Below are 13,005 nucleotides of genomic sequence, written 5' to 3' on the forward strand. Positions count from 1 at the left end.
TCAACTTGAACACATTCAGTTAGTCCCCGGTAAAGTGTTCTCCCTAGCTCAAAATTCCGAGTCAAGAGGACGAGTAAAAGTCTCCACAATAGAAAATATCGGCAATTGATCCCCGGGTTTTTAGGATCCGGGGTGAGCAATGGGCCAATCGCCGGCTAATGTCGGCTCAGTCCCCGAACCCCGCGCTTTCCACAGTTTCTCCAGCTTCAAGCAGAAACTCCGATATTGCCTCACCGATATGCGATCTGAATTGGTGGCTTTTTTTTTCCCCATAAACCATGCAATCTGACGACTCATTACACGTACTACCTGCGCCTATCGGCAAAAAGCGTATCCCGGTACGTGTCCCTGTGCCGTTCGCCGGTTTTTCGGCACACGGCATCGGTGTTCGGTCCTATTCTCCGGAGGAAGTCTAACATGGTGTCATTCTATTTTGCAGAAGGCTTGCAGTTCTTGCCGACAGTCTAAGGTAAGATCAATCTAGCCTAATGGGATCAAGAGAGTTGTCTAACCCTCTTTCAGGTTAGATGTGATGGAGATCGGCCATGTGGGAGGTATGCATCTAAGCCAGTTGGTGATTGCGACAGTGGATGCTAATCATGGTTATAGATGTCAAAAACTAGATAAGCAATGTGTATTTTTTGAGATACCAAAAGATCCAGTGTCAGAGTATGCAAGCATGGAACTAGGTCATCCATCTTTGATCAGACAGAAGTGGCTGACGTCTTATCAGACGACTCGAGGGTGTCGAGTCTGAAGTCCAATATCTACGACAGCAATTGCATGAAATGCAGGCATTGTTAATTCAAAATCGTGCAAATCAAAGCTCAAGTCCCCAGTACTCACGTTCTCCGCAACAAATTCGTGAGAGGCCCGAGCATATTCGTCGTGGAAGTGCCTGCAACTCATCATGCTCTCAGTACGCTGCGGCTCACCAGGAAGAATATGGGGCCTTAACAATACACCCCGGATCTGGCGAGTACAGCAATGACCCACAAACATTTACCAGATCTATACCAAACGGTTCCCCAAATGGGGTCTCAGCAGTTCATTCTATGTATGAGCCTTCGCATGCAGACAACCCTCGACCTACCAAGAGGAAACGATCTTGCTTTGAGATTCGAGATGACTCTATAACCGACTTTATTGATAAAGGGCTTATTTCAACGGAGTGTGCAGTTTCCTGCTTCAATACGTGAGTTTCCGAATTCTCAATTTAATAAAGCACAATACTTTCCAGTATGTTGCTGACACTCGGTATTTTGCCTCTAGGTTCTTTGAAGGATGTGTAAGTGCCCAATTCTGGACAATGCTTGCTCGCAACAGATTCTAAGACATTGGCGAGAACAGGACAGATACATTCCAATATTTGACCCAGAGTATGACAATTTCGACTCAGTTCGTGCTCGAAGTAGCATCTTGCTAAATGCAATTTGTACAATTGGCTGCATGGTTGAAACAAGTGAGTACCTCAAATCCATAGAGAATATCTCTAGAACATGCATCATTCATACTGACACATCGAATCTGAACAGGATCCGGGAGCCAAATGTCGGATATGCTTCACGCCGAACTCAAAAAGTGGATCAATGTGATAATACAAAACAAGAGCTTAAACTGTCTCGAGTCAGTGCAAGCAATGCTGATTGTAGCATGCTACTCATCGGAAAGATTACTCATTTTGTCGTTCGCTACGCGAATGGCTCTAGATCTGGGTCTTCATGAAGCGTTCGAGGAATTGACTGAAGTATTAGCAATTAAGAATGATGAAAATAGGCCAGGAATGCCGGGTCATGACCTCGAGAAGGAAAGAAATTTGATGCAGAAGTCGAGAACATGGTTTGGACTTTTGGTACTCGAACATATGTGCGTTTCTCTCAACACTGATCATAAATCGGATTTGCTGATCACTCAAGACAGATTTCGTGTTGACGGAGGGAAGCCGCCAGGTATTCGATTAACTGGGAACTCTAGACGAAGCCGTATTCTCTTGAGCCATCCCTCAACAACGGTTCTTGATCTACGGTTATTTTCTCAAGTTGAGGTATTTGAACAGGATCACTCAAATCGAGAGCTCACGTCACTAACAAATTTGTAGCTGAATATTCTACGTGGTAAGATAGCCAGCATATTTTCGGAAGTTAACCTCTGACAGAATACTCTATAGCCACTATCTACGATACTCTTGGAGCCAACACTGCCCTTGACAGCCCAGCAATATCAGATTTCGTTCATGAAATGAAAGTGGATTTGGATATTTGGTTTGAGTGAGTCGATTGCCAACACCCATGAGTGAATCGAGCTAATTTTTAAAGTGACTGGCTACGAATTATCGGTATGACTCAAGCTGAACTGAACCAAAATAGTCCCTAACGGATCTCAGGAGCTTCTGTAGCTGCACAAGAAGAAAAGCCCTACCTGTTAGCAGCTCTTAGAGTTCAAAAATGCTGGGCCGAAATGATGTTGAATTGCAAGGCACTCCGAGCTATGGGAGTGGAGAACGTTGCGTATGTACCAGCTCAATATTTCATTCGAGTTAAAACTCAACTAACCACAAAATCCTCAGCGCCATGTCTGCATCAGAGCGCAATATTTTACTAACAGCCAAGGCGAGTGCACGACGACATCTACGTCTAATAACCGTTGAACCAGAATTCTACCTCGCCCAGCTAAAATATGCCATGGACTTTGTCTGGGCCAAATGCGCCTTTTCATTTCTCTTACTTCTAAAACTCTCTCGACTCCTTCCAGAACGAGATGAAGAGCACCAAGAACTTCTTGATCATGGGAACCAGCTTGTCCATGAACTCAGCAAGGCTGGCTCGAATTCGAATCAATCCGGTGCGGGTAATATCTATCTTCAGATTCTTAAGGTCAGTATTGAGAAATATGCTCTGGCCTTGCGGGAATCGCAGCAGCCTAGTACTGGAGGATCAACGGCGACCTCTCCATTTTGGGAACTTTTTGATGCCCAAGCGGATTTGCAGTGGTTTGTGCCGGAGCAATTCGTTTCCGAGTGGGATTTTCCGGGGTTGAATTTGTTTTATTTCCCTACTGCTTGGCAAGATTTCTTTGGCGATTTTTCGCTGGCAATGTGATATGATGTTGTATTTGTATTAGGTGTCAAGTCATGGCAATAATCACTCACACTTTTTGGAAATTCCACATCATTGATATCTACTAGTAGCAGGCTGATTATTGTGGGCTTATAGAACGCCCCAGCTGCTCCGGGTCAGTAGTCAACCGGACCCTTGAATTTGGACCTCGAACCTTCAAGTTAAAAACTGGCTAGGTTTGATTTCCCACGGATTCCCGTGTAGTATAGCTCTGGGTCTGAATAGTATGAGGATTGAATGATTTTGTGTATCTGCCATGCGAACGAGAAAACGGAACGTTCAATGTTTGGATAAAAGAGTCATTGTTGAAATTCAGATGATTTCTATCCTATGCTCCGGTACTCTATGTAAAATATAGATCACAGTAGCTTCTAGATTGCGTTGAACTTTTGTGTTGGATATCATCATTTACCTAGTCCCAAATAAAAAAGCGCTTAAATGTACCGTGATAAATCAATTAACCAAGAGCCTTCATGGTAAGCTCAACACTAAAATAGAGTTAGCAATATGTCTTACCTGAATGTTGAAGAGGGAAGGGCAACATACACAACAAAAGTACCTGCGGAGACAGGCATAGCTCTCAGCAAGGTCGGGCCAATACCCTTCCAGAATCCACCAAGACCCTCAAGGGCGTACGTCTTCTTAAAGCAGTCGCGCATAGTAGCGAATTTCTGATCCGCGCCAAATCCATCGGTCTGCATCTTACTCTTGACGACATCAAAGGGGTAGCTAGAAAGCCAGAGCGCCTCACCGGCAAGACCACCATAGGTAGCAACCTTGAGAGCAGAGATATCCTCACGCTTGACACTGTTGCGCATGGCATCCTGGTTCATCATGTACTCGAAGGCCATGAACCAGGTACCGTAAGCCTGGGCTTCACGCAGAACAGTCACTGCCTGACCGCGGAACAAACCACGGACAGCACCCTGGTGGGCAGAGAGCTTCTGAACACAATCAATGGGACCAGAGTACAGGCGTCCGGCGCCGTGGGGCTGGGCCTGCAGACGAATACGGACGTGCTCGATCGGACCGGAGAGGACGGAGTTGGTGACACCGGCGAAGGAACCGGCCATGTAGTATTGTCCGTATGAGAGGGCGCCGTTAGCGTATTTCTTCTTGTTCAGCTCCTCGAGCTTTCGGCGAGCCTGGTGGAAAGCTCCAAATTGAACGCTGACCTGTTATTTGGGGATTAAGGTTAGATATAATCTTGACTCTTGAGCCTTGATAGGTGTAAGGTGATTGCCATGGCGGTGAAAGAGGGACATACGCAGGCACCAATTCCGATCAAGGGAGTCAAGGTTCCCTTGTAAAAGGCTGCGGGACCTTCATTCTTGAAAATCTGGGTGGCACAGTCCAACGCACTGGAGTACTGAGTGGTGGTCTGCAGGCGGACCTTGACGATATCTGGATGTGGGTTAGAAAGCTTCAATGCGGGGTGCGTGGGCTCCACAAACCAAATGGTTGACCTAAATTAATACTTCAGCATTAGTTCTTATTCCCAAGATCTGTAGACATGATATTTGGAGGCATTGGCTCAATGAGCATGCTCCGGTGAGTTTTCCGGGGTTGCTGCGGAGCTCGTGTGCGGAGGTGAACACATACCCAAGAGGACTTGCGCCATGCCACCTGCGGCACCAGAGGCCAAATCCTTGATGGTGCGAAGGGCACCACCACCCTTCTGCATATCCTCAAAAGCCTCGGATTCCATGTTGAGCAATTAAAGGTAGGTTTGTATGTAAGAATGAAAGAAAGTGCACATGCGATAGCCCCAAAGTCATCTCAGGAACGAGGGCTCTTATCGCGATGGCGCAATCCGGGCTCTGATTCGATTAGAACGCCGACGGAAAACGCAACAGGGTTCACCGCTTGCACTTACCAATTTCCCCGACCGCCCGGGGAACTTTCTGCCGTGGGGGTAGTGTTCCCCTTTAGGGAATAAACTTGGGCCGCTTTGAGCCGATATACTATAAAACATCCATGGATGTTCCAGGATCGATAAAAAGTTGGTATATTTAGAAAATGATATGCATTTTGAATAGTTCAAACTTCTATATTCCAGTATTTGGGAACTAGGCTTCGCCCAGTAAGTCTTGCGCAATTGGACGTTCATCAGGGTCGATCTTCCTCATGCTCTTCAATAACATGACAAATTCATCCTTATTGGTTCCTGTCAGACTCTCAATCCATTTCTTCAAAAGCTATTGGTCGAGGAATAGGATCAATGCGGTGGACTTCAATATACTAGGTAGTAGTGCTTGTATCTAGTCAACATGCAATCTAAACGAAATAGGAATAGTAGTGGTTCTGCACGAATAAAGGGTATAAAAAAATAATATTCGAAAGGAAATAAAAATTCCCAACAAAGGATATCAGCGTATGGTTTCCTTCTTCGGCTGTTGAGGCTCATTTCAAATGTTATTTCATACAAAACCTCCTCGAGTTCGCGGCTAAAGAATTTCTGCATGCTGTTGCTTGGTCAGGAGCTGCTTTGGCAAGTCGAGGATTGTAGTTTCGGATGTTGTATTTATTTGATACGGCTGTTGCTTCAAACACAATGATAAAAGAACCAAATCTCTGACGGATGCATTCTTCTTGTCATTGTCAAAGTATTCAGAAACTCATTCACCGAAGACGGGAAGAAATCAAATGTATTTCTGAGGGGTGGGGAAACAATCATGAAACGTCGCCCACGTGTTCTCTTGTGCTTGAAGGTCCGACTGGGGTTTCCACGATCCAAATGAGAATGGCATAATGTGAGCGCACTCAGTCCAATCTCTATCAACAGATCCATATCGTGGATCATCTTTCATGGACTGTTCATCGAAATGTCAGTGACAACACAACGATATTCGTCTCTGGTTAGACAGTGATCTTCTAATCTCTTCGAACGATTTGATGGCTTGTTGAGCTCAGACGCTGCTCTCTGAAAATCATCGCTGTACCTAGATCATGAGGATTCAACGGATTTAGCTCTCACCATTTTCATGGGATGATATCTGAGGGATAGAGGAACGTGTTGATGGTAGTATGAGGATGAAGTGAAAGGCTGCATAACTTTGCCGGTCCAGTCAACTCCTACTAGCAACAATAGTATTATGATATCCAGATACCTATAGGCACTACATGGGGACATACAACTCAGTGGCATTGAGCAGAGTATCCATTTTTAGTAATTGGGGTGTCCGTTTAACAGAGCGGGGCCAGCTGGAACTGGCCACCAATCACAATGAATATATTTATTTGATTATGTCATCCGCCTCAGTTCTTCATTTGACAGCAGCTAGTAAACAGTTAAAGCATAAATGACCAGCAATGCATAGGCGAGCGGTCTTAAGGGTAAGCGAGCTATCAAATACCCATCTTCATGCTTGGTATCTAACGAACAAACCAGCTCCCGAGCCGAGTCGAGCTCTCGGCCAACGGTACAGCCTTAACCCCGACCTACTCCTCTGAACGAACATTTCGGACCTCCGCAGCCCGTCACAACTCAGATGCCGGTAAAAACAACAGTGACGAAGGTACTTCAAAGCCAGCGGGCTTTAAACCCAAGTTTGGAAACAGATGGGGAGGGAGTGCACCACGATCGACGGGGCTGAGTGCATCCGAGCAGGCGATGCGCGACGCGCTGATTGCTAAAAGCAAACCGCCACCGCCGGAGCCTGTGAAATTGGACACTTCAAGTCAGGGTATCGGGAACCAGAGATGGGCTAAGCGATCTTATCTGGGCTCATCTTCGAGAGAAGAAAACCTACGGGGGATGCAACGACCTCGCCAGAATGAACGATTCCGTCAACAGCAACCGGATACCCAAAGGCCTACCGACTCCCGAATGGACGGGAGGAACGACTCGAATAAAACAGCCCCAGCCGTGAAGCTACCATCAAACTGGAATTGCAAAAGTTGCAAGCGCATGGTGTTTCCCAGATACACTACTTGTCCCTTCTGTAACACCCCCCGACCGGATTTGCCATCAGAGCAAGGTCAGCCTTCAAAATCCGATCCAGAGTTGAAGAAATTACGGGCATTGGGCCGCTCAATTCTCGCAGATTCTGAAGAGGGTACCAAGGGAGAAGTTGCAGCCAAAGAGTCCGCACAGGCCGAAAAAGCCGAAAAGCCAAAGGTCGATCAGTGGGCCTGGGATATGTCTGCTCTAGATAAGTTGGCGATTCCAGACGATGAAGGCGATTTATCACAGATACAGAAAAAGACGAAACGTCCGGGAGGAGGCAAACTCAAGGAATCCGAGTCTAATGAATTCGACCGGGAAGAGCGCGACAGGCGGCGGGATTCACGCAAACGTTCGAAGAAGGGCAAGGGAAGCAAGAAGGAAGCTGTGGCTGCTCCTCAGCCCCTTTACCTGCCAGAATTTATCAGCGTTACCAATTTGGCCGATGTTATTGGTGTAAGGCCAGGTCAATTCATCCAGCGCATGGAAGAAATGGGCTTCGAGAATGTTGAGTATAACCACGTTTTAGATGCTGAGACCGCTGGTTTGGTGGCTGCCGAGTACAATTATGAGGCTATCTTTGATACCGGAGACGAGGACCTGCAAGCTGCGCAAGTACCGGAAGATGTTTCGCATCTGCCACCTCGACCACCTGTTGTCACTATTATGGGCCATGTTGATCATGGTAAGACTACCATTTTGGATTGGCTGCGGAAATCATCGGTGGCTGCGACGGAGCACGGTGGAATTACACAGCACATTGGTGCTTTCTCTGTTGCGATGCCCTCTGGCAAGACGATTACCTTCTTGGACACTCCTGGACATTCGGCATTCTTGGAAATGCGCCGTCGTGGTGCCGATGTCACTGATATTGTCGTCCTGGTAGTTGCTGCAGACGACAGTGTGAAGCCTCAGACCATTGAAGCCATCAAGCACGCAACACAGGCCAACGTCCCTATCATCGTCGCTATCAGCAAGATCGACAAGGAGGGCGGAAACCCGGACCGGGTGAAGCAGGATCTGTCAGTGCATGGTGTTCATGTCGAGGATTACGGTGGTGATGTTCAAGCCATTGGGGTGAGCGGCAAGACTGGTCAAGGCATGCTTGAACTCGAGGAAGCTATTGGAGCTCTCTCAGAGATGCTTGATCACCGGGCTGATACCACTGGCAGTGTGGAAGGATGGGTCCTTGAGGCTTCGACGAAGAGCTATGGCCGAGTGGCCTCTGCTCTTATCCGCCGCGGTACACTGCGACCGGGCGATGTAATTGTCGCTGGCACTACCTGGGCTCGAGTGCGTACCCTGCGCAACGAAGCTGGTTTAGCCGTCAGTGAAGCTACGCCCGGTATGCCGATTGAGATTGATGGTTGGAGAGAACAAGCTGCTGCGGGTACGGAGATTCTGCAGGCTCCCGACGAGCAGAAGGCTAAGGATGTTGTTGATTATCGTCAGGAACGTTCTGATACCGAGAAGCTTGGCCAAGACATGGTTGCCATCAACGAGGCACGCCGTGAGCTCAATGAGAGGCGTAGACTTGAGGCATCGGAGACTGATGGACAAACCCCTGCGGTCGCCGAACAGTCTGGTCCGAAGGCAGTCAACTATATCCTTAAGGCTGATGTTGATGGTTCTGCGGAGGCAGTCATGAACTCAATCGCTGCCGTTGGAAACAATGAAGTTTACGCTAATGTTCTTCGCTCGGCGGTCGGCCCTATTACCGAGTTTGACGTCGAACATGCTGCTGCTGCCAATGGACGAATCATCTCGTTTAACCAGCCCATCGAGCCTGCCATGAGCCGCATGGCAGAGTTAGAGGGTGTGCAAATTATGGACCACAACATCATCTATAAACTCATTGATCATGTGAAGGAGGATCTCAGTCAATACCTCTCTCCCACTATCACTCAGCGTGTAACTGGTGAAGCTGAGATTGGTCAGATCTTTGAAATCACCGTTAAGGGGCGGGAGAAGATGTCCATTGCTGGTTGTCGTGTACGTAACGGTACAGTGAACAAAGCTCGCAAGGTCCGGGTTCTCCGAGGAAACGAGACTATTTACGATGGTAAGAACGCAATACTCCTACTTATATTATTGACATGTTGCTAACTTGGATCAGGCACAATGACCTCCCTCAAGAACGTCAAGAAGGACGTCACGGAGATGCGCAAGGACACCGAATGTGGTATTGGATTCGAGGGCTGGGCTGAATTTGCCATTGGCGATCATGTCCAGTGCTATGAAGAGACACATGAGAAGCGATACCTGTGAGATCTCTACCAAAAATTTCCGGCAACCAACTGTATTTCTAGACTTTTGATTTATTTTGTTGGGGACCTTTTGGTCTTCCCATTTTCATGTACCATATCTACATCTTCTCTGCATCTTGATCAGGCGTTATTTGGCAGATATCACTGCACATAGCCTGGCAATAAGACGCAATGTCAGTGCATGTATCATATCCCAAAAGCTCAACCAATCCCACTTCACCTTGGCATTGCTTGCTACTTACAGCGTAGCACCAAGCATTGGTTTTTCAAATTGAACAACTCTACATCAATCCAGTATCGGATCATGTCGCCTTCCACCTCACCCTGCTAACCCACTTAGCCCAATCTCTCACATCATCCCTCTCCATGATCCGATCTACAGTAAACCACTCCCTGGCCAGCTCTTCATTAGTCGCCATGCGATGGACAAAGCTATGGCACGCACGACATAGCCATGCAACACTATTCAGCATCCACTCATCATGCCATCCCTTCTTCAGTACCTTGGCGTGTACTCCTCGCGGAATCAAGTGGTGATATGATAACGGGATCCAATCCCGCTCACAGATCTCGCATGCATCTGTCCTTGTCGTGGCCCACACTGGCGGTGCGCTCGTCACGCTGCTTATAAACTCGGATAAAACGGGCGATATGAATTCAGGAAAATCGGCAGGGTCAGCCATGAGCCCATACACAGATAACGAGTCTATCACGTCAACGGGTGTTACTGAGCAGATGGATTCGAGGACGGCGGACTCGAGAGGTGTGTCTTTATCAGAGGGGACATAGCTTTTTGCGAGGGCTAAATCATGCTGGACCGCAGCATAGGAAATTGTTTGTAGATCTTCGGGGAAAGAGGTAAAAGTTTCAGATGCGATGAACTGCAATAATGTCAGGCTTTCCTTAGTTTCTTTGGTTCTCTCTATTTCAATCAGGGTTCAACACTAAATTTCACTACATTACGGTACATACATCAATAAATTCGGCCAGTTCCTCTGGATTAGCTCGTTCGGTCGTTACCACCTCCGAGCTAGCCACAGTGACCTCTTTGCGCCCATTGCGCTTGACCTTCGTCCGTCGCTTTGTCTTTGGTTTTTCAGATCGCGCGACTATTGCGCTCGAGAGACATTCTCGAAAGACTGTGTAATTCTCATGAGAGGTCATTTGTCAATGAGGCGCATTGTTCAAACTCGGAGAGTTCGACAATTTGTTGCATGAAGAATGTGCCCCGCGGCAACGGAAGATTGACATCATCCCCTCCCAGTATCAAACTCTCAACTTGCAACAGCTTTTCAGACTCAATCAAAAGTCAAAATGGCAGCAAATATTGTTGTGGCTTTTGATCTATATGGCACGCTGTTGTCTACTGATTCTGTCGCTGAACATCTAGGGAAATGTTTGGGATCTTGTGCTCAGTCTGTTTCATCACTCTGGCGTCGGTACCAGCTAGAATATACCTGGAGACTCAATAGCATGAGTGAGCAAAATCAAGTTGATTTTTCCCTCCATTAACTGCCAGTGGGGTGCCAGTACCATTGGTACATAGTGGAAAGAGTAAAGTTGAACTTGAAGCTAAGAACTTTCATCTCCCAGAGAAATTCGAGGATTTTGAAACCGTGACACGAAACGCGCTGCGCCATGCCGTGAGCGAGCATGGGCAACAGCTACCAAACAACACAATCGAGGACTTGATGAAAGCGTACAATGACCTGCATACATTCCCAGATGTAGGACCCGCACTTAACAGAATTACCAATGAGCCAAACATCCAATCTGTGATATTCTCCAATGGTACTACAGAAATGATCGCCAAATCAGTCCATTCTCGACATTTATCACAACACGCGAGTTCATTTTCTGACTTCGTTTCTGTGGACGCTGTTCGAAAGTACAAGCCATCTCCTTCCACCTACGAGCATCTTGCACAAGTTGTAGGCAAAACACCGACGCAATTGGGCGAGATATGGCTAATCAGTGCCAATCCGTTCGATATTGCCGGGGCACGCAATGCTGGGTTAAATGCGATTTGGGTTGATCGCGCGGCTAAAGGGTGGCAGGATACTGTCAGCGCTGACCTTAAGCCTACGGCTATTGTCCACAGCTTGGAGCAGATTGTGACGGAGATCACAACCCGGCAGGCGTAAAGCTGTGGTTTCCAGGCCTGGATAATATGATGACTTTTAGGATTATATCATGGGCAGCTCGAAGCACTGAGGATTCGATTATTCGAGAAGCGTGACTACTGATTGTGAAGAGATTTTTCATGGAGTGAAATCAAATTGATTATATTGGATTTTTTCACCTCATCAGAGGCAATGGCAAGGGATGTACCGCTAGAGAAATATTTCCGAATGCTCCACGTAGAAAGAAGAATTCGGGGTAAGCCAGCAGAGTCAGTCTATCCTCCCATTTCCCCTCGAAGAACCCATTGCAAGGTGGATTCCAGAGTGAATAGGGAGGAATTCAGTTTATGTATGAAGAAGAAAGAGAAAAGCGCCAGGAGAAAAAAAAAATCGAATAATATAGCACTGCTGACTCAGCATTTACCACGTGATCTTATCGATAAGCGGCCCCCCAACAAGCTCCAAGGAACTCCAAGAAACCATTTTTGTTGCCTTGATTTGGTCCACTCCATCGATTACTGAAATTCTCTCTCGGTTTAAGATGGATCGTGAACGTGGACGATCTCAGAATGTCTCACGGCGGTGGGATCCAACCAGAGCAGCGTGGCTATATCCCCTTCGGGTATGAAGAGAAAATCTCTGTATAGTCTCCCCCAGAATTACTGACCTTGTTTGATTCAGGGCATCCACTATTTTGCGACTCACCGCTTCCTCTGGCCCTTATTCAAAGCCCGCCTAGTACCAATTGTACTCCTCTCATCCTTCGTATATTTCCTGCTCTTCTTTTTCACATACCTCCCACAGGTAGCATTTCTAGCTATCTTCCAAGGAGTTGGAGCATGGGTGAGTGGAGCTTTCTTGGTACTGGGTGAAGGAGCGGCTATTGTAGCCGCATTATTCGAGGCGTTCTTTGTCGATGAGACTTTGGTGGATATATTTGACTCTGTTCTTGTCAATGAGGGACAAGAACAGCTCGTATTGGCCTCGCGAGTTATCTACCCAGAAGCCGGTGACCCGACAAGCCGCCTCGGCACCCCAACAACCAGCGCAGTTTATTCCCCCTTTTCCTTACGACAGATCTTGGAGTTTATTCTCCTGCTTCCGCTGAACTTCATCCCGGTGGCCGGAACACCCATGTTCCTGGTGCTTACTGGATATCGAGGTGGTCCATTCCACCACTGGCGGTACTTTCAACTCCTGGATTTCACAAAACAGGAGAGGAAGGCCAGTGTCAGTCGACGACAGTTGCAGTACACCACGTATGTCTATTTCTCGATCCTCCACTTCCATAAAGAATCATTTATCTAACATCGTCACTAGATTCGGTACTGTTGCTTTGGTTCTGCAATTGATACCTCCCTTTTCCATGCTCTTTTTGATGACTACAGCGGCCGGTGCTGCTCTTTGGGCGGCAGAACTGGAACAAAAACGACAACTCGCAAGTCGACGACCCACTCGACTTGGTGACGCATATCACGATGATGATGATTTCACGGTTTAATATATCTGCATGAAATATAGGCCACTACGGAGTACAGGGCCTCGTAGAACTG

At 47.3% G+C, this 13,005-nt stretch overlaps 6 protein-coding genes across 6 annotated transcripts; 4 read left to right on the forward strand and 2 right to left on the reverse strand.

Annotated features, from left to right (window-relative positions):
- Nucleotides 1-278: 278 nt before the first annotated feature.
- Nucleotides 279-3,098, forward strand: N7483_001967 (uncharacterized protein; the record flags this gene model as incomplete). The annotated part of the gene is made up of 14 exons (XM_057085404.1): nt 279-391; nt 440-469; nt 523-554; nt 624-669; nt 734-1,195; nt 1,273-1,288; nt 1,351-1,462; nt 1,536-1,866; nt 1,921-2,044; nt 2,099-2,114; nt 2,168-2,267; nt 2,316-2,335; nt 2,384-2,507; nt 2,567-3,098. 14 exons carry the CDS (start codon nt 279-281, stop codon nt 3,096-3,098), a joined length of 2,058 nt encoding a protein of 685 aa, XP_056951553.1.
- Nucleotides 3,099-3,573: 475 nt separating this feature from the next.
- N7483_001968 (uncharacterized protein) lies at nt 3,574-4,824 on the reverse strand (the record flags this gene model as incomplete). The annotated part of the gene is made up of 5 exons (XM_057085405.1): nt 3,574-3,604; nt 3,663-4,291; nt 4,384-4,520; nt 4,571-4,582; nt 4,719-4,824. 5 exons carry the CDS (start codon nt 4,822-4,824, stop codon nt 3,574-3,576), a joined length of 915 nt encoding a protein of 304 aa, XP_056951554.1.
- A 1,604-nt stretch (nt 4,825-6,428) lies between these two features.
- Nucleotides 6,429-9,330, forward strand: N7483_001969 (translation initiation factor 2; the record flags this gene model as incomplete). Its single annotated transcript, XM_057085406.1, has 3 exons — nt 6,429-6,452; nt 6,508-9,124; nt 9,179-9,330. The coding sequence occupies 3 exons, from the start codon at nt 6,429-6,431 to the stop codon at nt 9,328-9,330; spliced, it is 2,793 nt and encodes a 930-aa protein (XP_056951555.1).
- Nucleotides 9,331-9,631: 301 nt separating this feature from the next.
- Nucleotides 9,632-10,493, reverse strand: N7483_001970 (HNH endonuclease; the record flags this gene model as incomplete). The annotated part of the gene is made up of 2 exons (XM_057085407.1): nt 9,632-10,210; nt 10,302-10,493. 2 exons carry the CDS (start codon nt 10,491-10,493, stop codon nt 9,632-9,634), a joined length of 771 nt encoding a protein of 256 aa, XP_056951556.1.
- Nucleotides 10,494-10,643: 150 nt separating this feature from the next.
- N7483_001971 (haloacid dehalogenase, type II) lies at nt 10,644-11,473 on the forward strand (the record flags this gene model as incomplete). The annotated part of the gene is made up of 2 exons (XM_057085408.1): nt 10,644-10,806; nt 10,923-11,473. The coding sequence occupies 2 exons, from the start codon at nt 10,644-10,646 to the stop codon at nt 11,471-11,473; spliced, it is 714 nt and encodes a 237-aa protein (XP_056951557.1).
- A 520-nt stretch (nt 11,474-11,993) lies between these two features.
- Nucleotides 11,994-12,953, forward strand: N7483_001972 (EI24 domain-containing protein; the record flags this gene model as incomplete). The annotated part of the gene is made up of 3 exons (XM_057085409.1): nt 11,994-12,074; nt 12,134-12,711; nt 12,773-12,953. The coding sequence occupies 3 exons, from the start codon at nt 11,994-11,996 to the stop codon at nt 12,951-12,953; spliced, it is 840 nt and encodes a 279-aa protein (XP_056951558.1).
- Nucleotides 12,954-13,005: the final 52 nt, after the last annotated feature.

Source organism: Penicillium malachiteum, assembly GCF_028827825.1.
Source record: "Penicillium malachiteum strain IBT 17515 chromosome Unknown utg000001l:1.0-8184562.0:1.0-8186909.0, whole genome shotgun sequence".
In the NCBI taxonomy this organism is placed as follows: domain Eukaryota; kingdom Fungi; phylum Ascomycota; class Eurotiomycetes; order Eurotiales; family Aspergillaceae; genus Penicillium; species Penicillium malachiteum.